General features: G+C 41.9%; 1 protein-coding gene across 7 annotated transcripts in view; it reads right to left on the bottom strand.

The window, feature by feature from the left end:
- GAS2 (growth arrest specific 2) overlaps positions 1 to 26047 on the bottom strand; it is a 98832-nt gene that overhangs the window by 34293 nt on the left and 38492 nt on the right. For 6 of the 7 annotated variants that reach the window (XM_064163069.1, XM_064163068.1, XM_064163071.1 and 3 more), the window contains 4 exons: positions 16430 to 16507; positions 12457 to 12598; positions 6630 to 6693; positions 2335 to 2479 (listed from right to left, as the gene is read on the bottom strand). In XM_064163069.1, the coding sequence (XP_064019139.1) occupies positions 2335 to 2479; positions 6630 to 6693; positions 12457 to 12598; positions 16430 to 16507 (429 nt within the window). The remainder of the gene's footprint in view (positions 1 to 2334; positions 2480 to 6629; positions 6694 to 12456; positions 12599 to 16429; positions 16508 to 26047) is intronic. The other variant, XM_064163073.1, reaches the window with a different exon arrangement.

The following is a 26047-nucleotide window of genomic DNA, read 5'->3' as shown; positions in this document are numbered from 1 at the left end:
AAAATGCCAGAGGCATTTCCGAGAAGTTTTGTCCACTTCAGATAATATTCCAAAGACCTTTCCAAATCCAGTTTGTGAACTGAGGCCTGGAAAAATGGTCTGAGGTCTGGGAAGAAGACTTCCAAAAGAGTTAACAAATGAAAGTCCAGTATTGTTTCATAAACAACAATAATATCAGGGTAAAGCTATGGCACTCCGATAGGTGTCTTGGTTATCTTGACTAAGTGAACAGGAAAGGCTTCTGAAGTCCAATACATGTCTTTCAGACCTGCTTTTAGAACAAAGTTATAGTATGCTGAACAAGCCAGATCAGTGAAATGCTAACCAATTACTGTGTCTGTACTAGAACAGGGAGCCAAAATGCTTTTCAGAGCAGCCCTGGTGACCAACTTAAAGGCTTTCCAATTATTATCTGACATGGTTCAATTTTGTTATCTGAATTAACTATTACTTTGTGTGGATTATTTGGTTTTAATTATTATAATTTCTTAGCTTAAAAAAAATAATACATCAAGGTATGCTATTTTTGTGAACTATTTCATTGTAAAGTAACAGCTGAGGAACTCTACATGTATTTTGCACATCAAAAATGCTTTTCAAGTAGCAAACTGTCCCCAGTTTGAATGAACAGTCACTGGATTATTTGAAGATTCCAGTGATTTTTAATCAACATGGGTCAATGTTAGCCTCCATTTCTGGAGAATCAAAGTATTTTGGTAGTTTACAGTAAAAGTAACTTACACAAAGTCAGTGGATGATGACTTAAATCTAAGTGCAGGTTGCTGAGGATAAGAAGGTACATTCTTGTACCTCTTGGAATGTGGTATCAAGGCAGAGACTGTGCTTAGAGGACTATCTGGCAATACCCCCTGTATGCTGCCCAATAATATCCTAAGGCATTTTATCTCCTCTGGAGACAACCTCAATATTCAAAGCTGAAAACAGCCAGTGTGAACTATGCCTTAATAGTTGTGTCCACCCAGGCTCATCAGAGTAGCTAGAGCCAACAGGTTCAAGGCTGGTTTAAACTCTGTAAGCAAAATAGAGCCATCTCAGGCCCGTGGAGAAGGAAAGCCAACAGATTTATGTTGGTGTAAAGCAGAGGATAATGAGACCTTCACTGCTGATGCTGCTATTAAGACTTCCATTACCTTACTATCCCAAAGGACACAGAAGTACTATTGAGTGGAATTTGGAAATCAAATAAGGAAGCAGAGGGAAGAATTATATCCTATTTTATTTTATGTCTGGACTATATGAGCACTGCTGCTATTTTATGGTGTGAGTGTCTGGGGCAGTGCAGGTCAGGAATCTAGCTGGATGAATTCCATCCTGTTTCTATCCCTACTGCTTTCTAAATTAAAGGAGGTGGTTGGAGACAACCTTCACCCTCTGTCCTGTTCCTACAAGATATGCAGTCACCACCCTCCTTCTACACAGAGCTGTTCTTTCTCAAGTCTGTTGAAACACAAGTGAGTGCTTTTGCAAAGTTGAGGAAGAAATACAAAACATGTAACCCAAAAAAGAAAGAAGAAGTGAAATGCAATTATTTGCATCAACTGCTGCTAAGTATTTCAATGAAATGAAGGAACATTATGTTCCATCTGCTTTTTGTAACAAAAGAGTGGCACATGGATTTTTCAAGGAGTGCTTTTCTAACTCCCAGGTGGCACATCTACCTTGTAATACAGCAGTTACCATAGCAACTGCTGCTTTTTATAGAATAAATTTGTACTTTTCAAGTTTAACCCCTTCGTGGCCTCAAAAATGTAGTCTTTTCATCTGATTCCAGCTGTTTCAAATGAGCTTTTCTAGGGCTTGCCAGAGAGAAATGAACACTCCACCACAGTGCAAAGAGCTCAATGAAATTCAAAGCAAGATGCTTTCCTCCTACCAATGAGGACATTTTTATGCTGCTGTTCTGCATGTTTCTCCTACTACATGAGAAACATGCAGAACAGCAGCATAAAAATGAGGCTGAGATAAGTTAGAAGTGTTTGTTAACATTCTGTAGAAGTCAGTATGAGCTAAATCTCCTAGTCCTGACTCAATCCTTTCTCAGACAAAACACCAAGTGGGAGTTGATGAATAAGAAGTGAGCAGAAAAAGAAAGCAGAGCAATAAGAAGGGAACTTGGCCCTAAACACAAAGCTGGGCTAAACTGCAGATCTCCTACACAGTGCAACATATTTTCCAAACATCAGGCATAAACAATTGTGGTCAAAAATATATTAACTCAATCAGTCTGCAAGTCTCAAAAATACAGTGGGCTCTTCAACTTAGGCTTCTGTGTACACTGCAAGTAAAAACATAGGTCAGATATGAAGAACTTACAGCATCATCCAACAGTTTTCCTGTGCTCTTTTTCCCAGGCGACTTCGTTGGTGATGGTGAAGGAGACGGAAGGGGGGCTGAAAGAGTTTCCTCTTGTTCAATCTCTTTTTCCAGCTTTATTAATCCTGGAGGCTCCACCCCAAACCTTTTGGAAGCATGCAAACAAATTACAAGGGTAACATATTTTGAACCAAAAAGGTGGAAGGAATTTATGCTTTCTGCCTTGCACCACCAGGAAACAGCAGAATGCCACAACCATTAGCGAACATGTCAATCATCAAGGCCAGATAAAGTCATCTTCTGGTATTAAGATGCAACCCTGAGTTGATCAAATTTACAGGAAAGAAAGGTTTTTTTTTTCAGTTTCTCTGTCTGATGACATGTGCTGGTGAATAAATAATTTATCACCAACACCAGACTTCCACAATTGCTGTACCACATAGAAAAGGTTTAGGTTGGTACTTCAGCTCCCCCCACCAGCAAGATCCTTTCACCTTCCTTGACAGCTTGCATTTGGTACAACTATTTCCCAAAGAAATCCAGATGGGAAGTGATTAAATCTTATCCTGGTCTGCACTGAATCTGAGAGCAAATAAATGGAGACATGGCCCACATCTTTCAGAAGTGGGTAATGCTTTCTCTAAACAGTTTTGGGCAGCCAACCTTCCTATCTCTGTTACCAGTGGCAAAGCATTTGTAGCTCCAACTAAAACAAAATACATGCAACTTTGACATGAAGCATCTCAAACACAGCACCTGGAGAGCGTGGCTAAAACAATGCCTGCTTTTGAAAGCTTTATGGCAAGTGATTAAGTCAGAATCTCACAGCAAGCAGCAGAGCTTGGACAGATGTCAGAAGCCTAGAAGCTCATCCCTGTTTTTCCTAATCATTAATAATTCCCTTCTGGTTTGTTGTTGTTTTTTTTATTTTTGCCAACACTGAACAAACCCCAGAAAACCAGAAAGGTTTCCTTTTCCAGAGAAGGGCTTCAGCAGAGAAAAGTCATCACACCAGGCAGGCTCCTTCCAGCAAATGACTTGAGTAAATGAAACCATATTTTAACTTTGTAGCAGAAAAGTCCATAGCCCAGGTGCAGAACTATGCTGACTTATCTAAGTAAAGATCTGGACACTACAATATTGAGCAGTAACAAGCATGCTCTAAAAATCTAGCTGAATGCCATAATAGTGTTACAAGTGTAGAGGAAAGGGCAGGAACACAGAGCCTATCTTTTGTGGCTTTCTGATAGCTTTTAATTTCATCACACTATTGCCTAGGAAATTAACATAATGAAAAGCAAGAACAAAAGCTGTGCTTGTATTGGCTTCTGGCTGGTGCAGTTTGCCTGATGAAAAGTCAGCCAACACTGAAGCAAGCACTTACATACAATCCATTTGCTTCCTGTCTGTCTGCAGATGCTGACAGGCTGTAAATCATGACATTCCCACTGGGCTCTAAGCCTACACCTGCACATAGCCTTGCTCATCAAATAAAACTCGTCCATGCTAAGCAATGCTGCTTCTTTGCTTCTGCTGCTTCTCATCCTCTCTAAGTTTTGCCACTGTGACAGACTTTTCAAGTTCCCTGTACTTCCAGCATTCTGAATTCCTGCAGGGATGAGCTGAAAAATAAATCCAGCAAACAAATGCACCAAAGGGCTTTTCCACCTATTGTATCAGCCCAAAGCAAAAGTTGCTGGAAAACTGGAATGGCACAAATCACATCTTTCCTGGGAGGGGTAGAGGTGCCAATTCTGTTCTGGAAGGTATGATGAGAATTTCCTTTCCTGCTCTTTTCTAGCCTGCCTCCTCATAACTGCAGATGAAGCAGCACTGGGTGTAACATGATCTCCAATAGACTTTGTAGAGCACACTTCCCATTTTTACCAAGGAAAAACTGACTACAATAGCAGAAAGCTCTTGAAATCGCTCAAGAGGAATTTCCAATGACCTATGGGAGTTGTTTAACCCACCTGGAGTTCAATAGTTACCTTCATTCTTTCTGCAGGGGGGGAAAAATGTAATTCAGCTATTTTCCATGATATAACCTCTCACTTTAAAATGCCTGGGGAGAATGCTGAACCTGTGCTACCCACTGCAATACCCCTGCCTACTGCCAATGCTCCTTTTCATCCTGGAGCACACTTTCCTTTATCACAAATGTCCTCATTCCTCCTGCACAGGATTTGCTGGAGCACAACAGCTCATTTTAGGTAGTGAAATTTCACTGATGACCTCTGAGTGTTGTTTTCATAAACAACTAAACTCCAGGATAGTTTATCAAGTCATTCTATTATCCTTAGTGCCTGGGCTTTGAACTGCCTCTTTTGCAGTGGTGACACCAGTTTGCCCACTGACTCTATGGTCCATCTCTCACTCAGTCCAGCTCTCTATTTGACTAAAAGGCCACTGTAATGTGCCTCAATCCCAATCCTATTCTCATGTAAGACTTCTGAGTTACACTTTCTGGCCAACTCAATTGACTAAAAGGCCACTGTAATGTGCCTCAATTCCAATCCTATTTTCATTAAGACTTCTGAGTTACATTTTCTGGCCAACTCTATTCCCAGGCAAGCTCCCAGCAAGGGCTTTTCTGAAACATGACCAAGAGACAGATCTCTAGCTGTCACATTCACAAGCCATGACTATCAATGACATAAATATAACATGAAAATACTCCTTCTCAAAGCATTTGTTGGTTTAAGGCTAATTGGAATATTTTAATGAGCTAAATTAGATCATTGGCTGTAAAAATAAAATAACAGTGATGTCCCACTTGCCAGCAGAGAAAAAGCGGCAGAGATCTGTGGCTGTGGCATCAGCATCAAGAACTTCCTAAACAAATATCCAAGGATGGATGTTCAAGGCAGGATTGGACGTGGCACTTGGTGCTCTGTGGTAAAGGGTTGGACTCAATGATCTATGAGGTCTCTTCTGACCTTGGTGATACTGTGATACTGTCTATATCACTCAATGTTCTGCTGAGAGATATAAAACCAAGAAACAAAGACACTCAGTCTCTGTCTGACTGCCCCTTCTTTCACTAATTCCTCTGCCTGGACCTCTATAACTTAAACTAATCATTCTGCTTCTAACTCCTATTGATGTAAGGCTTCTAATAGAAAGGCAGGGGTGGAAAGGAGGAGGAGAGTTGCTTTGAAAGTCCTCCTGGGCAGTTCTGCCATTCAGGAGGAGGTTTGTATTTCTGCATTGTGTATAGCTGTAGATATCTGTATATATTGTGTATATATGCTTATATATTTGTGCCACACTGTAAATACAGCTTCATTCCTTAACTTCTAAGCTGGCTGAGTTAGTGTGGTGAATTCATGGTGGGGCAAGAAACTCCCAAGCTACCACAAGGAATAAACAGAAGCCTCTTTCACATTTATTGGAGCCAAAGGAAACCTGGAATTAACCCTCAGAATGCTAAAGGCACCCCAATTTGATACATATGGATGAATGGAACTGCACTTTACATGCAAAACTGGGCTAGCAGCACCACTGTCCACATATTTTGTAGCAGATCTTATGTGCTGTGCTGGTTAAATCTGCATAAAGGGGGAAATGACATTCAATGCTGTCATTTTGAACGTTGAGCAAAAGTCCCTGTTGTCCTGGCAACCAAGATAATGCTACAAGGTACTGCAGGTCCAGCCTGGCTAGAACCATGTCACTGCTACAGTCTGTTACCTCAGTTCTCCTATTGCTTCTCTTGGGGAAAATCAGAGAGAAGTTCATTGAAATAAATGAGTCACTGTTACTTAGGTGAGATTTAGGTCATATTAGGATCAATTTATCACCAATAAAGTTAATGAAATCTCAGTTGTTTATAGAGAGATCTGACTGTTAGAAAGAGAAGCAACTCAAAGCTTTATTCTAAATCCTTTCGCCTCCTACTATGGAGGTAGCCAGCAAGTACCTTCACTGAGGTGATGGTACAGACTTCCTATCATAGAAGCATAAAATAAACCAGGTGGGAAGAGACCTCCAAGCTCATCCAGTCCAACCTAGCATCCAGCCCTAGCCAGTCAACCAGACCATGGCACTGCCTCATCCAGGCTTTGCTTCAACACCTCCAGGGACAGCTACTCCACCACCTCCCTGGGCAACCCATTCCAATGGCAATCATTCTCTCTGTGATTAACAACCGCCCACAAGTGATTCTGGAGTGACATCAAGACAAGCACTCTCCTTCAACCTAATGAGTATAAAAGGTAGGTTGCAATGTGGTGATTAAGCCACTGCTGTCAAGAATGTAAATATTTCTTCATTCTTCAAGTATGTTCACCTACCTTGCTGCAATCCTTCCAAGTTCCAACAAACAAAGGCACACTTCTCTTGGCTGCTTGTGGAGAACTGGTAAAGCAAAATTAAGATGGAAGACATTTATAAATGAAAGGTATTTAAAAGGTCTTAGTGATGAATGGAACCTAATCATCAACATCTGTTACTCTTAACTCAGACAAAACTTGGTTTTCTTTGGCTTGCATCAGAGTTTGACTGGAATAAAAAGGATGAAATTGAGGAGTAGTTCTCAGTCCAGATAATTTAGGAAGTTACCATTTAGTTAATCCTTTAGTTCCTTGGAAAATACCATGCTAAATGTAAATCACTGTGTAATTGTCTGGGCTGTTTGGTAACGTGCAAGCAGTTTGTAACTACTGAAAAACAATCAAAAGCTCTGCAGCACATGAAAAATAGCCAAATGTCAGAAAGAAATTAACAACACCAAAGTGATTATTTTATTTCTACAGACCATGAGAATTCCTATTCTCTAGATCAGTGTTTTTCTCAGCCTATTTAAATTACATAAATAATAAAATAGCTTTAGTAAAGTGACATCTTCTTATACATTTGGTACTGAACTTGCTATACATCTACTCTTAAAAGAAACATGAAAGTAGAATACTTTAGGAATTCAGCTCATCATAGAAAAGAATTGACATAAACCACTTTTCTTCTGTACATACACACAGGGAAACTTTCATGCCTGGATTCCACACAAGACCTGTAGGTTTTAAGCTTTAGGAAGGAGCTGTAACACAGCATGAAGTTCTCATTAAGAATTATCACAATAATCTAAAGTAATTCCTCCCTCTTCCCTCCCATTCAGACAGGTAATGCTCTGTAGAGAAGTCCAGCAAAATATGTAAGCAAATTCCAAAACCAATAAATGAGGAAAGGTCTGCAGCTGTTGCATAATCAAGTCTCCAAAAAGTCCAAAAAGAAGGAAGGAAAATAAAAAGAAGAAACTAAAAACAGAGGAGGGAAATAAAAAGGTATTATCAGGACACTGTTGTGTTCTTATTGCAGTAAAATCTTCATGTGGTGGATAAAGTTCAGGTTTTAGAAAGTCCCACAATTATCAGAAGATTTGCACCTTATACTTCAAGTTGAATTGACACAAAAAAACCCCACACACAATTCCATGAATATAAATCAGAAAAAAAATGAAGGGAAAAAAATGAAACTAATGAAATTGATTTGGTTTTAATGAGTTATGGTCAAGACATCTACTGTAGAAACATTTGGTTATCTACAAACTCACCTAACTCAAATGCCTGGAGGCAAAAAATAGGACACCTGAAAAAGATATTTCAATGTCTAGTTAAAGCTCTGAAAGGCACTGCTTTGGCCTGCACTGTGTGACTCAGAAGGGGAATCCACAGCCACAAACATCTCTAAACAACTAACACCCTGCAGCAGGTCTTCAGCTTCTGCAACCTTAATTTTCAGCTCCTCTGACTTGACTAAATGTAGAGTGAGTTGTGCGAGTTGAACACTTACCTCAGTAACATTTCTTAGTGTTTATTATTCTTTCTCCCTAAGCACATCCAAATATATTTCCAGAAGTTAAACTGCAGGGCATGAAAACTAAAATGCCACTGCACTAGGAAAAGTGTTTTTATCCTTCAGCCATCTGCTTTTCAGAAGACAAAAGATGCAACCTTGGACACTCAGTCGTCTTCCTTGCCACAACACAGTAATCAGTGCTAGATCAGTGTTATACCCATGTGCCTAGAACTGCATCCTCCTGTTTTGGTCTTACTGCCCAAAAAACAGAACTTCATTTTGAGAAATAAACCATCCCCCAAAATCTAAATGGAATAAATCAGTTTTGGATTAGGGGAAGGGAGTTCATTACTTCTGAACTGCAATTCACACCTATGCACATCTGAATGACTTTGGAGTGGGGGAGAACTAATGTTTTTGGGTTGGTTTTTGTTTGCCAAAAGGATGCATAAATAGAACTGGCAGAGGATTTGATTAAGAAAGGTAAAACATTTTTCTGTCAATGTTTAAAGTTAGTCTTCCCAAAGAAAATGGAAAGTCCTTTAGCAAATCTGACTCAACATAGTCTAGGCACATTTCATGCATTTCACATGGAGCAACGTGACACAGTGGAGTCGTTGTTAGAGGATGGAGAGCTGTGCAGGCAATAAGTGGGCACAAAACCAACTGTCTGCTCAGCTGATAAGGACACGGTGACACAGCACTTCTAACAAGAAAATGTTAGCATTCCTGAGGACTATACCAGCATATGCATTCAGGAACTTCAGAGCTAAACAAGTGTGCTTTTGTATACTGCAATATCCACTGGAAAGAATTTAAACTTGCAGTTCTTTTCTCCAAAGACAACTGTTTAACAGCCTATGGCATCCAGCAAGAGACTGGCCAGGCTATAGAGTGAAGGCTACAAGACTGCATTTCCACACCCATCTTGGTCCCAGGCATTTGTGTTTGACTTCCAAGTACTTATTTTGAATATCTTGCCTGGTGCTATTCCACAATAAGTGCAGGAACTCAATATTTAGAAATCTCAAAAGTCTCCTAATAATCTCTCTTGAAAAAAGCTACCTTTACACTTGCTTTGCACCTAGAAAACTGAGAAAGAAACCTTACACACACTTCCTTTCTTAGTTTTACTCATAGAACTTGAGCTAATTGGCACTTTGAAGCACTTCAAAACATAGAATCCTAGAATAGTTTGAATTGGAAGGGACATCCAAAGGTTATCTAATTCAAACCCCCTGCAGTCAGCAGGGACATCCTCCACTAGATCAGGCTTCTAAGAGCCTTGTCCAGCCTCACCTTGAATATTCATCTCCAGGCATGGGGCTTCAACTGCATCCCTGTCCCAGTGTTCCATCCATCCAATCTAAATCTGCTCTTCTCTCATTTCTCTCATCCTGTTGCTGCAGTCCTTCGGCAACCTTTTTGTAGCTGACAGGCTGCTATTAGCACTCCACAGGAGTGCTACTACTACTACTGTATGATGTGAAGAATTCAAATAAGTAAAACTGAAACTTCCTCTAACACTTCCATGAGGTAAGTGCTATTACTATATCCATCTATATATGGAATTAAAGTGTATATATACCCTAGACACACAAACCCACCCTTAACTAGGTGCTATTCTAAAATACTTACTGTCTGATCTCTAGGATGCTGCTGAGTTTCCTAATCCTACCTTTGCATGAAATCAAACAAAACACAAGTAGTGAACCCATTGCAAAGCCTGATACAGATCCTCCTGCTGGGAGCTATGCAACAGAACTAAAGTAATTTCACCCAACAATGGTCAGGAGCAACAGCAAAATATTATCCCTATTGCCACCAGAACTTTCATCTATGATTAGAGAATTTCAAAAGGATGATCCCTTGATCCTTCTTCCTGTCATCTTTCACTTTCTCCTACTTTTTCTTCTGTTTCTACAGTAGGTTTTATGGTTTATTTGGCTGCTTGGGTTTTTTGGGTTAGGTTTTTTTTTTTGGTTGCTTGGTTTTGTTTGGTTTGTTCTTTGGGGTTTTGTTAACATTGCTTTGACAACATTTACTCTTAACTTGTACCAAACATATCCTTGCTTCTGAGTCAGAGAGTTATCCCACCACATACTTAAAATCAAGGAGTTGCATTCCCCCATCTCCCACTCAGCACTATCACTTAGGGAAGCCCCAAAACAATTAAGGTTTCAAAGACAGCAGCTCTATAGATAGTAAAGAATTAATCTAGAACTAATACAGACACTATCTAAACACTTGGAATTTACTGGCATCCATGAATTTAAGAGGCTAATCCAATGGCAATGACAACACAGTGTCCAGAATGCTTCTATAGTCCTCAAAATGAGACATTCAATAATATTATGAGTTGTTTAGTAAAATGCTGTGAAAGACAGGACAAAGCCTTATTCTGATGCAACTGCATGAAAGTTTTAATGTACTGTTCCAAGCTGTAAATGTTTCACTAAGAAAGAACGGTGCAAATCCTCTCATCTCATATGATGGACTTAGATAAAATGGAGTATAAATGCCCTGCACATAAAATAGTTTTATGCCATCAACTTTCAAGTGTTTCTTTAATAAAACTTAAACCAAATACTATCAGAATGGAGATCAGAGGTGCTCGAGGCTAAGTCTATCATTTCCACTAAGTGCTTTTCTTTAGGGAAGCTGCCCATTAAACTCAGCCAATTGCATCAAAAGAAGACCAGGTTGCATTTGGCGTGTACACGCGCGGTTACAGGACGTACAAGCACAAAACAGGAGTACAACCACATCACCCAACACCTCCCAAAACAAACACACACATTAGCATGCTAGCACACTCAGTGGCAAACCCTTTTCTTGCTGAGTAGATTCTATCATAGAAGAGATGCAGAATGTTCACTGGTTCCAAATCCTATAATCATCCAACAATACGATGTTACCAACAGAGTTCAGACTTCACTGAACCAAAGCAATCATACAAAGTCTTACCATTCTGACTAGCTGGCCAAGAAGAGTTTTCTTCAAGGGTTACACAACTGAGCACCATAATCACAAATCTCCCATCTAGAATGCTTCCATAAATTGAATTACCACAGCTGTGTGGTCCTGCTGCTCTAAAACCTAAAGGGAGCTTATAAAATATCTGCATCATGGGCATAGAGGAGTTAGAGAATATTATGGTTCTTAAGCTGCAAAGAGTTGGTGCAGTTCCTTCTTATCTTTGCAAGTGTCTTTGTCCTGGGCAATGCCCAACTTCTTCACCACTTCAAATCTTATTGGCCACCTCATACATGATTTACCATGGCCAGCAAAAGCTCCATAGTGAAGATTTAATTAACAAAACAGAGACAATAAGTGTATCCTCCACACTATGTCACTTGTGTGACACTCATTTCTTCAATGCCAAGCATTTTCCTCTGGAGATATAAAACAATTTAATTGAATTTTAAAGACTCCACAGGATAAAAGATCAAACAAATTTAAGAAAAGCTTCAGATACAGTCATGCTAGAAGAGCAAGGCTGTAAAAGAATAGATCAGTTGCAATGCAGGCAAGACCTTTTGAGCAACAGAACAAAAAAGCCTTGATTCAGTACAGTGTGTTCATTTGTCATCTATGGAAACCAAGCTGTCAATCATCATAACTACTTTACACTGCTGTTTGAGTTCAGATAGCAAACAGTTTATCCTCTTCTTTCCATGATATTTGGCTGAAACAAACTCTCAAGGCAAGCCAGCTAAGTTTTCCCCTGAAGAGAGAAGAGTTAAAATAGCAAAGAATATGTTCTATTAAAGCAACTATTTCCTAAGTAGTCCAATCTTTTGATAGGACACCCTAAAGCACCACTGTTAGGTATTTTTTGTCCAGAGCTGCACAAGGCAATCAGTGGGGGGGGGGGGGGGGGAAGTCAGTATAGGACAGAAAAAAATAAGTTAAAATCACATTTTCTTGCCTCCTGAGCCACCCATTGAGTCTACATTAATAGCTAAAGCAGATGAATGTCTGCAGCCAAACTGAGCATGCACTTGTATCTTGCTCTCCTGAAAGAAAAAAAAGCACTGTCTTAAACATCGGACCAAGGAACAGCATTCCACAATCAAAAAAAGAATCTGCATGCAGGAAATTACAGCAAGATTTTTGCCTCATTTAAGCTCCTCTCAAAATCCACTTAAATGAGTTTTAAGTGATATGTCCTTTATTGGTTCATGCTTCGGGTAAATGACAGCATTAACACGTCAGACACAGGTCAGATTTGGAGTCAGGATCTCTTAAGAGAGCCATTCTGTCTTGCCAGGGAAAACAAAAAGGTCATTACAATTGCCAGCTACTATGTAAACAAGTACATACCCAAACCTTCTGACTCAAACAGGCAGGTATCATCCACCCCTACATCTCTGCACCAGGATAAGAAGTTTGCTGTGTTGTCCCGTGCAAAAAAAGACCCTGAAGGAGCGTTGGCTTTGCATGGAATCTTCCGTACTGGCAAGGTCTGAAAAACAGAAGTTCTCTCTTTAGATACTGGACACATGCTAGCAGAATGCTTAATGTTAGTGACATTAAAATACAGGTTTGCATAGATGGGTAACTGCCACCAACCTATTTCCTTGTCCATTCAGGAATTCCAAACAAATTAAGTGAATTTAACAGCATGAAGTTGTTGACCACAAAGTCTTTTCAAAAGCACTGTGATGGGCTACAGGATGGGGAGTTCACAGCTGTATCAGTAGCATCAGCCTCTCAGGAATATCAGCACTGCAATCTTGGGCTTCAGCATTTGGTGAGAGGAGATGCAACCAATAAAGTATATCAATATCTGAGCCTGGGAAAATAGGGAGGAGAGGATCTATAGGAAGGCTTGAAAGAGACTGTTTAGGAGGGCTTGTAGCAATAGGACAAAGAGCAATGGTTTGAAACTGGAGCAGGACAGATTTAGGTTGGACGTTAGGAAAAAGTTCTTCACAATGAGAGTGGTAAAACACTGAAGCAGGTTGCCCAGGGATGTGGTTGGAGACATTCAAGATCAGACTTGATGTGGCACTGGGCATCCTGATCCACTTGGAGGTGTCCCTGCTCATTGCAAGGCGGTTGGACAAGATGACCTTGGAGGGTCCCTTCCAACCTGACGCACTCTGTGAACCTGTGAAAGAGGAAAGCTCCGTTCCTCACAGACCAACCGAAACCAAACCAAGCCAAGCAAGCAAACCAGAATGCTATTAGCAGTAGACACATTTCTAGACTAGCATTCTTCCCACACCACATCAACTTTTTCAAAGAAACACTGAGTATCTGAAACTGAGGCAAATTCTCATTATCCTCTACAGACTGCTTTCCCCTGTGGCTTACAGCCTGTAGGAAGAAATAACACAGCACTTGGCCACCTCTGCCCCCACCTCCCCATATCCTTTCTCAGGAGATTTTAATTGGACAAGTCTAATAGCCTTAAAAGAGCATTTGCTCCTGTTAAAAAAGCAGTCACACCAAATTCTCTGGCAGCCTGCTGGAGGAAGGTCACCAGTCCAGTCTGCAACTGGAGAAATGCTGCAGAAACAAGCCCTTTGTGTCAGGATTGTCTACTGCAACCTTACACAAAAACGTGGCAGAAGAACTTTAACAAGTTCCTTCCTCAAAATAATTTCCACAGCAAAGGTCTAATCTGACCTTACTTCCTCCAGTGCAGAAGAGGAACAAGCAGTGTGGGCAGGGATGCTTGACTGGCTGACAGCAGTATGAAGGGAGACGGGAAACAGCCAGAGTTGGGCTGCCCCATGAGGGAAGGCAAGCCACAAGCTGAGGGCAACTCCAGTAGAGGCAGTGGCAGCCCCCATGGGCAACAGTGCAGTCTCATAGCACCCAAGGAAGGCAGTGCTGGAGACATACCAGCTCTGGCCAACTGCTCTGTGGCAAAATGAGGCAACCAGTCAGGTCTAGTATTTGTCCAGAAAGAAAAGTCAGAAACAGCAGAAGATGAGGCTAAATGCAAGGCTACATCAGAAGCTGAGACTTCAGCCATAAAGCCCAGCCAGCAGGAAGCAAGGCTGAAGATGAATCCACAGCATGGCTCAGGAAAAAGTGGTGCTTCCAAAGAGAGCTCCTGGGCTATTGGCAGAGAGCACAGTCTGAGGTCCCAGGTGCAGCTGGTCACAACTGTTGCACTACTTTGGTTCGCTCAGGTCCTGACAGCAACTATTCTGAGTTTTTTAGTGTCCCAGTGCCATCAGTCCTTTCAGAATCCAAAAGCTAGTTTATAATCAACCTTATCCTTTGAGTAGACCCAAGAGGTTCCATTTCATGGCATTGTATCTTAATCTGATTGCATAAAACATCACCTGTACGTAGCAGCTACTTAAGTCATTTTCTCATAGAACCAAATCATCAGCAGCTACAAATTGTTCAAGTCAAAATGGAATGATATTCTTTGCCCTCTGCTTGGACTAGAGCATCTGATATGATACATGGATGTTGAAGCAGTCAGTGCAAGGAGACCAAACAAATTGCACCTGACAAAACTTGGGCATTTTCAGGATGCTTATGTCTAAATTAGAGCATAAATTCTGGCTGGCCTTATACTGGATTAGCAAGCACTGTGGCAGGCATAAAACAAGAAGAAGCCAGCTCTGGTGTTCCTGACCCTTGCAGACTGGTACATAAGGTACTTCAGAGAGCATGGAAAGAAGATACAACTACAGTAACTTCTTGTTGCAGTGCCAAATTGTGTCACCTCTCAGTTTACTCTTTGGTTCTCTCCGAATTTTCCACAGTGCCTATATGTTACTCTGCTCTCAAGTTCTCCTCTGCTGAAAACCAGCAAGGCTTCTCCAAGACAAAAACTATTTATAATCCTGGAAACAACCCCAGCCAAAAAAATAAAGAGATATTGTGCTATATGGCTGGTGGCTGCCATCTGGCACTCAGGGGAGATTTGGGCTCCATGCAGGCACAACCAATCTGCTCTGCTCGGCCCTGAGCCCACAGGGCATAAGCAGTGCTGAAGCAGTGGCCCTGAAGAGCAGGAGCTACTCATTGTCACAGATGTCCTTGGCAGTACAACAGAAGCTTGAAGCAAGGAGATAGCCAGGAGAACCTGCATCACCTTTCTTTTAAAGGAGATACTGGGAAGGCATTGAAATGCCTGGCAGGAACACACAAAACCAGTCTTCCACTGGGTGACTGCTGCTCTCCAGTGCTAACACAGATAAATCTGCTCCTAAATATGTTACATCTTCGATTCAGGTGCATTGTAAGGACTGAGTATAGAAATTATTTCAAGAAAAGCAATTTAGAACAGATGCTTTAGGCAGTGGTCAGCAAATAAACCATCTAAAAGCTGATGCATGCAATGGACTATCCATAAATTATGCTGCTACACCTTGGCAACTAAATCAGCCCTTTAAACACATCAGTCAAAACTAGCTTCACTGTGGAGCTCAGACATTCACAGAGCTTGCAGCGTTTCTTTTACAATTATAAAGATCAGAATGTCTTTTAAAAGCACTTTTTGGCAGCAGAATTCATAGAATCAACCTGGTTGGAAGAGACCTCCAAGCTCAGCCAGTCCAACCTAGCACCCAGCTCTAGCCAGTCAACCAGACCATGGCACTAAGTGCCTCATCCAGGCTTTGCTTGAACACCTCCAGGCACGGCCACTCCGCCATCCCCTTGGGCAGCCCATTCCAATGCCAATCACTCTCTCTGGGAAGAACTTCCTCCTAACATCCAGCCTATATTTCTCCTGGCACAACTTGAGACTGTGTCCCCCTATTCTGTTGCTGGTTGCCTGGGAGAAGAGACCAACCCCCACCTGGCTAAAACCTCCCTTTAGGTAGTTGTAGACAGCAATGAGGTCACCCCTGAGCCTCCTCTTCTCCAGGCTGAACAACCTCAGCTCCCTAAGAAGTTACTGACAGCAAATAGTAAGAGTCTAGGTATAGAACTATTCCACTTAATGCATCAAAACTTGGGGTATTCTCCAGCATCTCAGCAAGTAAGAGAAAAAAAATGACTGATTAAACAGACAACTCAGTAGTGGCAAACATCCAAATGTAAGAAGAGGGCATGCCCTGGACTACAGAAGGGAAAAACCCTACATTACTGAAGCAAAAAAGAAACCACCACCAAATCTTGAAGTGATTTTGTGAAACAAGTAGGACAGGGACAAATATCCTTGGCATCACACGATCTCACTAAAACGTAGCATTTCATATTTCATTCCATTTCCCACAACATTAGGGACTTGCTGAACAGCAAAACACCTCCTCTCCATTCAAGGACAGCTCCAACAGGGTTTATCACAGGGAAAGGCTCCTATTTTTTTTTTAATCACCTCATAAATTTCTCTACCACCTTTTAAATCAAGGCTGCTTTTTTGAGTACTTCCAAAGCCGTCACCGCAATGTCCAACCTGTAACACATGAAAGTTCTTACTTAAGAAAGGTTTAGTGCACAACTAATTTCTCCTGATTGGTATAAATGGCCTGACTATCTCAAAAGTGCTTTCTAACAGATCATTCTGAAGTAATTAGGTTTCCATATGGCAAAAGTGACTTTTGTTGACACAGTGTAGTATAACCACAGTTGCTTTGAAACAGCAGTGGCTGCAATTACTCCTATCAAGTATCATGAAAACAATTCCCCAGTCACACTCCTTTTACAATCTTGTCTTGTTGATGTGCATGCATGTGGTTTAATGCAGGATGTGAAAGTGTGAGTGAAACATATGATGCAAGCCTGGAAAAATGCTGTCAGGTTCACTTGGAAACCCAAAAGAGCCTCTCTTAACACCCATGCTCTGAACTCACATGGAAAAATGTACTTTTTGGACTGCCTTTCCAAAAATGAAGATGAATCAATACATGTTAAAAGCTTCACGTTTGCATATCAGTCTTGAGATGTGGTTTCAAGATTCCTAATTGTACTTCCCTCTTTGAATTGATGATTGTCACTTGCCACTGAATCAAAGGGGAAAAGATTTGCAGTGTTGTTAGCAAGTGGGTTACAGTTAGGTAGGCACTTGATGACCCACATTAATCAAAAGAGAGGAGCAAATTACACTATGTAGACCTCAGTACCTGCTTCTAGTAGGGTCTAGTGGCTATACATTCATATATGCAATAAATCAACTAACCAGAACCTGCATCTGTTTGAGAACTGTTTAAACCTTGTTACTGACCACAGAGCTATTCTGTTGCTTCCCAAATTCTACCTTCATTTTGCTTAGGTATTCTTAAAAAGCTCTTCCCCATCATTTAAAAAAAAAAAGTATAATTATATAATATATAGATATACCAGTAATAGATATTATTTATTATGTACAACAACTATAATTATGTTTAACATATTGAATATAATTATAATAATTAGGATAGGGAACACAATAATTAGGATAGGGAACATAATCATAGAATCGACCAGGTTGGAAGAGACCTCCAAGATCATCCAGTCCAACCTAGCACCCAGCTCTACTCAATCAACCAGACCATGGCACTAAGTGCCTCATCCAGGCTTTGCTTGAACACCTCCAGGGATGGTGATTCCACCACCCTCCTGGGCAGCCCATTCCAATGCCAATCACTCTCTCTGACAACAACTTCCTCCTAACATCCAGCCTGTACTTCCCTTGGCACAACTTGAGTCTCTGTCCCCTTGTTCTGTTGCTGGTTGTCTGGCAGAAGAGCCCAACCCCACCTGGGTACAACCTCCCTTCAGGTAGCTGTAGACAGCAATGAGGTCTGCCCTGAGCCTCCTCTTCTCCAGGTTAAACAACCCCAGCTCCCTCAGCCTCTCCTCATAGGGTTTGTGTTCCAGGCCTTTCAGCAGCTTTGGATAGGGAATATAAAAGACAATTTCTGCCACAATCTTCTCAGTAAATATGATTTGGTTCCTTATCTTTTATGAATGTGTTCAACCTAAGTGAACTGAAGCTCACTGCTACAAGACCTTACTCCTACTGAGCTGTTACAATTCACCTCACCATGGAGTGGCAATCTGTCATTTATTCAGTTGCTATGAATTCTTCAGGAACTCAAACCTACAATGTTTTGGGTCCCATTTATGAATCACAGAGGTGGTGTCCCAGGCACTCTTTTCAGTAAAGGAAAATCAAGTTTAGCTTTGACTGCTTTGTAGTGCCAAAATTAAAGTTTACTTGAACAGACAGAAAGTATGGACAAGTATAAAGCAGACATTAAATAAATGAAACTGTAATACCTAGAAGATAAAATAATTGCTCCTTGGCAAGGTGTTTTCCCTCTACCTCACTTGTCATGGAGGAGAACACTCTCCCAATAGATCAACCATACCAACCATCAAAAGAACGTGTTAAATGCATGCACAAAATGTATAGACAAACACTGAATATGGACAGACATACACAGAATTTAAAACCAAGTGTTTTCCACTGGAAAAAAAAAAGGGAAATAACAAAATGTAATAAAATACAAAAAATACACATACAATCCTCCCTCAGTCACAAGAATTAAAATCCTGAGATAAATCATAGAACCCCAAGATGGTAGAGATTGGAAGGGATCTCCAGTGTCCAGCACCTCTGCCAAAAGCAGTATGCCCTAGGGCACTCCACATAGGAATGCATCCAGGTGGGTCTTGAAAGCCTCCACTGCCCCCCTGGGAAGCCTGTTCCAGGGCTCTGTCACCCTCACTGCAAAGAAGCTTCTTCTAATGTGGAGGTGAAACCTTCTATGCTCAAGTTTGTATCAATTGTTCCTTGTCCCATTACTGGGCACCACCAAAAAGAGATTGTCTCCCTCCACTTGACACCCACCCCTCAGATATTTATAGACACTGATCAGATCTCAACCTTCTCTTCTCCAGACTAAGCAGCCCCAGGGCTCTCAGTCTCTTTTCAAAGGGGAGATGCTCAAGTCCCCCAGTCATCCTCATGGCTCTCCACTGGACTCTCCAGCAGATCCCCATTACTCCTGAACTGGGAAGCCCAAAACTGGGCTAAAATCCAAAAACCCAAGATGGAAATTTTGAAGGCTTAGGAGACATCAATAAAAACTGCCAAACCTTTCAACAGACATGGAAGCAGGAACAGCCAGACAACTGAAAAATGACATTGCACTTACAACAAAGAAAGCATCCCTAAGCAGTTCACTTCACAACTGGCAAAACATCATCCTGCAGTGAAACACATCTGCACTGTCACAGAAGTACCACAGAGAGGTGTCATTTTAAGGGAACAGCAGGTTGGGTTTCAAGTTTAAAGATCATGTGTGGACCACATTTTTACCTCTCATAATCACCAAAGAGATCTCCACAGCCAAAAATCACTCATTATCAACTTGCTAGATTCTCTGAAAGCAGTTGTGATCACTTTGGAATTGATCATATGCCAATGAAAACAATTAACATCATCAGGCTTTATATCAACATCTAGAACACAAGGTTAAAATAAATACAGAACTAAGTCAATGCTTTAGCCATGCTATTAATATCAAAGCAGAACACATTCTCCCACGTAGCATTAGCTGTAACTTCATGAGAATAACCTAAGTGGAGAACAAGCTTGAAGAACAGCAATGTAGTTGTAAAAAGTAAAAATTGTGCTCATGGCTTTGTTGTTCTAAGTGCTGTGGCCCTGACACAGCTTACTGGTCACAAGGCAAATGATGACAAACCCTGGTTAGCATGCAAAAAAAGAGCTGGGGTTAATAGATAGGTATGAAAAGCAGAAACACTGCAACTCCCACGCCCAGCAATGTGTTAGAAAGGCAAGGAGTAGAACAAGGGGACACAGTCTCAAGTTGTGCCTGGGAAGGTCTAGGCTGGATGTTAGGAGGAAGTTCTTCACAGAGAGAGTGATTGGCATTGGAATGGGCTGCCCAGGGAGGTGGTGGAGGCACTGTCCCTGGAGGTCTTCAAGAAAAGCCTGGATGAGGCACTTAGTGCCATGGTCTGGTTGACTGGCAAGGGCTGGGGGATAGGTTGGACTGGATGATCTTGGAGGTCTCTTCCAACCTGGTTGATTCTATGATTCACATAGAAAGCACCAGAAAACTGGGATACTCAAAGTCCAAAACTGGCTTGGCAGAAGCTTCATTCACCAGCTTAAGCACATCTGATTATCTGAGTAGTAACTGATTTATATCTAGCCAAGTGACATGCCCACTTCAGCATATGGAGGCAACATCATATCTGCCAGAATCAGAAGGCCACCTATGAGACACTGCTGTTGGGCAGCTAAGTAACATACAGAGACCAACAACCAAGAACTTTCCATTGGAGAGCAGGTGAGGCTCAACTAATGGAACCTGACAACAAAGAACACCCTTAAACAAGATTTCAGATTCTTGTTTTGCCAACTCAGTTTGCATAGCAGAGGACAGGACTAAGTCACTGTAGTCCAAATACTTGGGGCAGCCTATAAACTGAATTTCATGTAAGAAAATCATAGAATGCATTGGTTTGGAAAGGACCTCTAGAGGCCATCTACTCCAACCTCTGTCTAGTGCAGCATCTAACCCTGTAACATATCTATGTCTATAAGAAGGCTGCAGAGGGACTGTTTCCAAAGGCCTGCAGCAATAGGATGAGAGGCAGTGGTTTGAAATAAGAGGAGAATTAAATTGGATGTTAGGAACAAGTTCTGCACCACGAGGGTGGTGGAACACCAAAAGAGGTTGCCCAGGGGCATAGTTGAGGCCCCATACCTGGAGACATTCAAGGTCATGCTTGACAAGGCTCTGAGCAAGCTGATGTAGCAGAGCATGTCCTCCCTCACTGCAGGGAGGTTGGACTGGATGATGTTTGGACGTTTCTTCCAACTCAAACCATTCTATGATTCTAAAACATTATAAACAGAGAAACTAAGACAGAGACACTAGGGTAAGCCAGACCAGAGCCCCCCTTGCAGTGCTCCTAAAAACAAGCACCATGGGCAAAGACTGGGATTCAGGAGTTCCTTCTCACTCAGCAAATACTCTGTACTTTGCATTCAGACCTCTTCTTTTCAGACCTTTACATGCAAATGGGGATTTTAAAATTGGCATTTCACAACAGATTCCTTAGGTACCCACTTAGAACAGAATGAGGCAGTCCTCATGGTTATTCTTTCAGAGAAAAATGAAACCTTATCTTTGCCATGTGACTGTGAGCTTTTCCTTACTCCATCCACAGAAGCCAGAGCTGAATTAATGCAGAGTTAGCTGAAGAATTCTACTTTCTACATTTCCCTCTTTAATGAGAAAAACAGGAGGACTGCATTTGAGTAAGCCATTTGTGGCCACTTGGCAGTGCTGGGCTAACGGCTGGACTTGATGATCTTAGAGGTCTCTTCCAAGCGAAAGGATCCTGTGACTCTATTTCATTGTCACACTGCACAACATGTGAATGAACAAGGCAGATACAGGCATAAGTAGCAATTTGCCCATGAGATGTAAACTGGGCAAATCTGAGTGGATTTTCACAGGGCACACTTCAGAAGGCATCTTGTAAGCCCACAATCACGCCTTATCCATCGTCACATTCTTCAAGGGGGACAGGATTCTCTCAAAGCAAAGTTAAATGTGAAAAATACTAATGTTTGGCAGAAACAACTCATTTTAGGCTCAGAAATTAAAACAAAAAAAAAATCACTTTTTCCCCTTAACTATTCCAGAAGATCCCAAGCTTAGAAGATTGCAGCTTGAATTGCTGAAGCCCATGAAAACACGTGATGGGAGCTAAAATCTCATATGGAAAGATGTTTCCGCACTTTCCCTTACAGCCTAGAGTAATGCAGTTCAAATAACCAACATATTTCTCACACCTGGGATAGGGCAATGCCAGCCACAAATATAGGGTGGGCCAGGAGTGCTTCGAGAGTGGTCTAGAGGGTGTCAGTTGAAGAAACACTCAGCATGAGCCAGCAGTGGTCGCTTGCAGCCCAGAAGGCAGCTGTATGCTGGACTGCGCCCAAATCAGGGAGAGCAGCAGGAGAGGGAGGGGATTCTGCCCCTCTGCTCTGCTGAGACACTACCTGCAGCACTGCCTCCAGTCCTGGTGCTCCCAGCGTACGAGCTGCTGGAGCACATCCAGAGAATGGCCAAGAGGATGATCAGAGAGCTGATGAACCTCCCCTATGGGGACAGGCTGTCAGAGCTGTGTCTGTTCAGCCTGGAGAGAAGATGACTCGGGGAGACCTTAGAGCAAATTTCCAATATCCAAAGGGAGCCTACAAGAAAGTCAGGAAGGGAATTTTTACAAGGGCTTGTAATGCTAGGACAGAAAGAGAATGGATTGAAGCTTGAGGAAAGATTGTCTGGAGATTAGGAAGAAATTCTTTACAGTGAGGGTGGGAGGCATTGGAACAGGTTGCCTAGAAAGACTGAATTCCCCCTCCCTGGAGGTACTCAAGGGCAGGTTGGATGAGGCTTTGAGCGACCTGATGTAGCAGAAGGTGTCCCTGCCCATAGCAGGTGGGTTGGAACTAGATGATCTTTAAGGTCTTTTCCAACCTAACCCACTCCTGAATCTATGACTCTGTAGAATGAGCATGGATAGCATTTCACTGGCAGTAAGAACAACAAATCCCTCCATGTCACTGTAACTCTGGCTAGCTACACTGCTGTATCACAGTCATGCCTCTCCTGCCTATTCCTCCCGGTTTTCTCTCAACGATCCAGTTCACACTTTTTGACCTTTTAAAGTGTAAGGCAGGGTGTGGGATTCCCAGCCCTTTCTGCAAGATTAGTTCCAAATGCTGCTTTAACTAACACGAGCCAAGTGTCCAGGAAGACTGTGATAAAGATCTACGAGGTCTAGAGAAAGAGATAACATTTTCAGATGCTTTCTCTGCTCACTTTCTGCATTTCCAGATGGTTAACAGAGACAATTTCTAGGCAGATGTGAAATTCTTTCTGAATGTTTTCAACGTGTAACTGACTCCAGGTAAGTCTGATTCTCCAAAGCTCTGTTTTTATGACAAACTGCACCTTTGCCTTTATGATAAAGAATCTCATTTTCTGTGAGTTTTCCAATTAGAAACCACAAGGAAACTTCTGGAGCCCTGGGAACTGTGAGCTGGCCTAGACTTGAAAAATGTCCATGATTTGGAAAACATGTTGGAATGTTAATCTATAGAGCCAAATTTCCAAACCAGCCTGCAATCAGCCTCTAAAGCTGTGAACAGCACTTTGCTGTACCCTTGAAGCATTTGGGGTCAATTTACAGATAGGAATTCAAACAGAGAGGCACATTTATTTAAATAAGCAAATTAGACCTAATTAAGAGATCTATAACTGGGCATCTATGCCCCAAACTGACTTCTGTTTTCTCTTTCTACATTGCAGTCATCACTTCTGGCTGTATATTCGCTGTTCCCACTGCTTCAGAAATTTTGGCTCATTACTTAAAGTCTTTAAGTTCAAGACATTGGAATGAGCTGCCCAGGGAGGTGGTGCTGGGGAGCTATAGGCTGGATGTTAGGGGGAAGTTGTTGGCAGAGAGAGTGATTTGCCATTGGAATGGGCTGCCCAGGGAGGTGGTGGAGTTGCCATCCCTGGAGGTGTTCAAGGAAAGACTGGATGAGGCACTTAGTGCCATGGTCTGGTTGATTGGACAGGCTGGGTGATAGGTTGGACGGGGTGAGCTTGGAGATCTCCTCCAACCTGGTTGATTCTATGATGGAGGCACCGTCCCTGGAGGTGTTGAAGAAAAGACTGCATGGGGCACTTAGTGCCATGGTCTGGTTGATTGGATAGGGCTGGGTGCTAGATTGGACTGGATGTCTCTTCCAATCTGGTTGATTCTATGACTGGTAAATAGACCAAATTCTGTAGTTCTCACTTATTCTTTATACCCTAAAAACTACGTTGGGCCTGAGAGTTGCAAAATTCAGCTGTAAATGCTTGCTCTAAATTATACTTCTTCAAGCTTTCAAAAAATCTATGCTAATTTCCATTCAAGTCTCTAATCTTACACTTTGGTTCCAGAATCTTCCTAAATAGCCTCAATAAAAAGCCCCACAGAGAGATCTGTTACAAAGATTTTCACAATTCTCTCTAAAGGCTTGAAATAAATGTTGCACATTTATCACTCCACATAAGAGGCAAACCCCAGCACATCTGAAAATGGCTATTTATAAATGTATAGCTCAGAAAGGTGGTGAATGTCCCCTCCCTGGAGGTTTTAGGGGGCCATGCTGGATGAGACCTTGAGTGACTTGGTCTGAAATAGGAGTAAAAATGTTATGAGAGCTCCCAGTTTTAACACAAGCTTTGTAAAAGGGTCTAAGTATAGGCATTATAAAAATGGGGAAAAGCTTCAGATGCCTTCTAGTTAAATTATATTATTCAACATGAAAGGTTGGTTCTCCTCTTGACCCCATTTCAGTCTGATTCTTTACAATAGTCCAAAGCAGGAGCTGACAGGCGGTTAACTGCTTAAATCTGCACTGCTTTTGCCAGGCCAATTCCCCTGAGATTCAAATTCTGATTATTTTAAGCTGAGGGAGAGCAGGTTTAGACTAGATCTTAGGAAAAAGTTCTTCAATATGAGAGTGGTGAGATTCTGCAATGGGTTGCCCAGGAAAGTTGTGGATGCCTCCTCCCTGGAGGTGATCAAGGCCAGACTGGATGGGACCTTGAGCAGCAGAGTCTAGCTGAGAAGGATCCCTGCCAACAGCATGGGAGTTGGAGCAGATCTCTCAGGTTCCTTCCAACCTAAGCCATTCTATGTCAAATAAGAGGACAGGGGGGTATGCAGGAGCATCTCTGTCTCAGGGTTACTGACAAAAGCAAGGCCAATTCACACTCAAATTAACTGCTCCAGTCAAACAAGGGAACAAACCATGCTTCCCCAAGGACAAGAAACATCAGTGGGAAGAATAACCTGGAGAGACATGATGTCTCATGTCCTTCTTCCAGGAGCATGTAGCTCTGCCCTCAACACAGTGTATGGCTTTAAGTATGCCCAAAAGCTTCTATGAAGTTTTTCCAATGTATTCACCTGGAAGGTGCCACAAAATTTCCTACATTTGTTCAGAAGCTTAAGGTCTGCTGGGAAACAGAACTCTATGCTACCTTGGAAGCAGAAAAGCTTTAGGTGTAAGTTATTTACTAGGCATCTAGAATTTGTCCACATGGCCTACTGCAGGCAAATCTGCAGGACTCCTGGTAGCACTCCAGCTGAGCATGAGCTCAGCAAGCTATTGACATGTCTGAGAACAGTGCAAGGAATTCTCTAACAAACAGCTTTAGAGTCTTGTGGAAATGATTCCTTCCAGATGGATTAGCACTGGTGAGTCATTTTGTAAGATTATTCTTTTCCTCTCCTACTCAGATGTCTGCCACTACAAAGATTAATACACAAAAAAGACAATGCTGTACCTTTTATTTCCTCCCAAGTAACTGAGGCCCATATCTGTATTGTGTACGATTAGAAATTTGCTCCACAGAGTTTTACTAAAACAAAAGTCTCCAGTAAGTACTGGTGTGCAGACAAGCAAATTACTGCCCCAGACCACAAAGACTCTGTTTGCAGTCTAACCACATTCAGGCAATTCTCAATAGGAGACTCAGATTTACCATTTCCAAGGAGCACCTGTATGTGGCTCTGCTATAGCAGAGGACTCTTTATGTGGGGCAGATTGGCTGAAGGCACCAAGCATGCAGAACACTGCATTTGCTGGGACTTCAGCCCATCTACAGGACACAAATAATGTGGACAAACTCAAGCCTACAGCAAAAGTAAAACCACCACATTGATTGGATCAGACTCTCAGGTTGGCCATGCATGGTCTAAGAAGAGCAAGGTCACAGAATCAGCCAGGGTGGAAGAGACCTCTAAGATCATCCAGTCCAACCTAGCACCCAGCCCTATCCAATCAAGTAATGATGGCACTAAGCACCTCACCCACACACCTCAAAACAGATAAAAAAGAGCAGAGGAAAAATTCCAAATTAAAACAAAAATGGAGACAGTTCCCTCTATTGGATGTATG

Source organism: Pogoniulus pusillus, chromosome 24 (assembly GCF_015220805.1).
Source record: "Pogoniulus pusillus isolate bPogPus1 chromosome 24, bPogPus1.pri, whole genome shotgun sequence".
NCBI classification, from domain to species: Eukaryota; Metazoa; Chordata; class Aves; order Piciformes; family Lybiidae; genus Pogoniulus; species Pogoniulus pusillus.
Note: the sequence above shows the minus strand (reverse complement) of the source record. Positions and strands in the feature narration are given on the sequence as shown.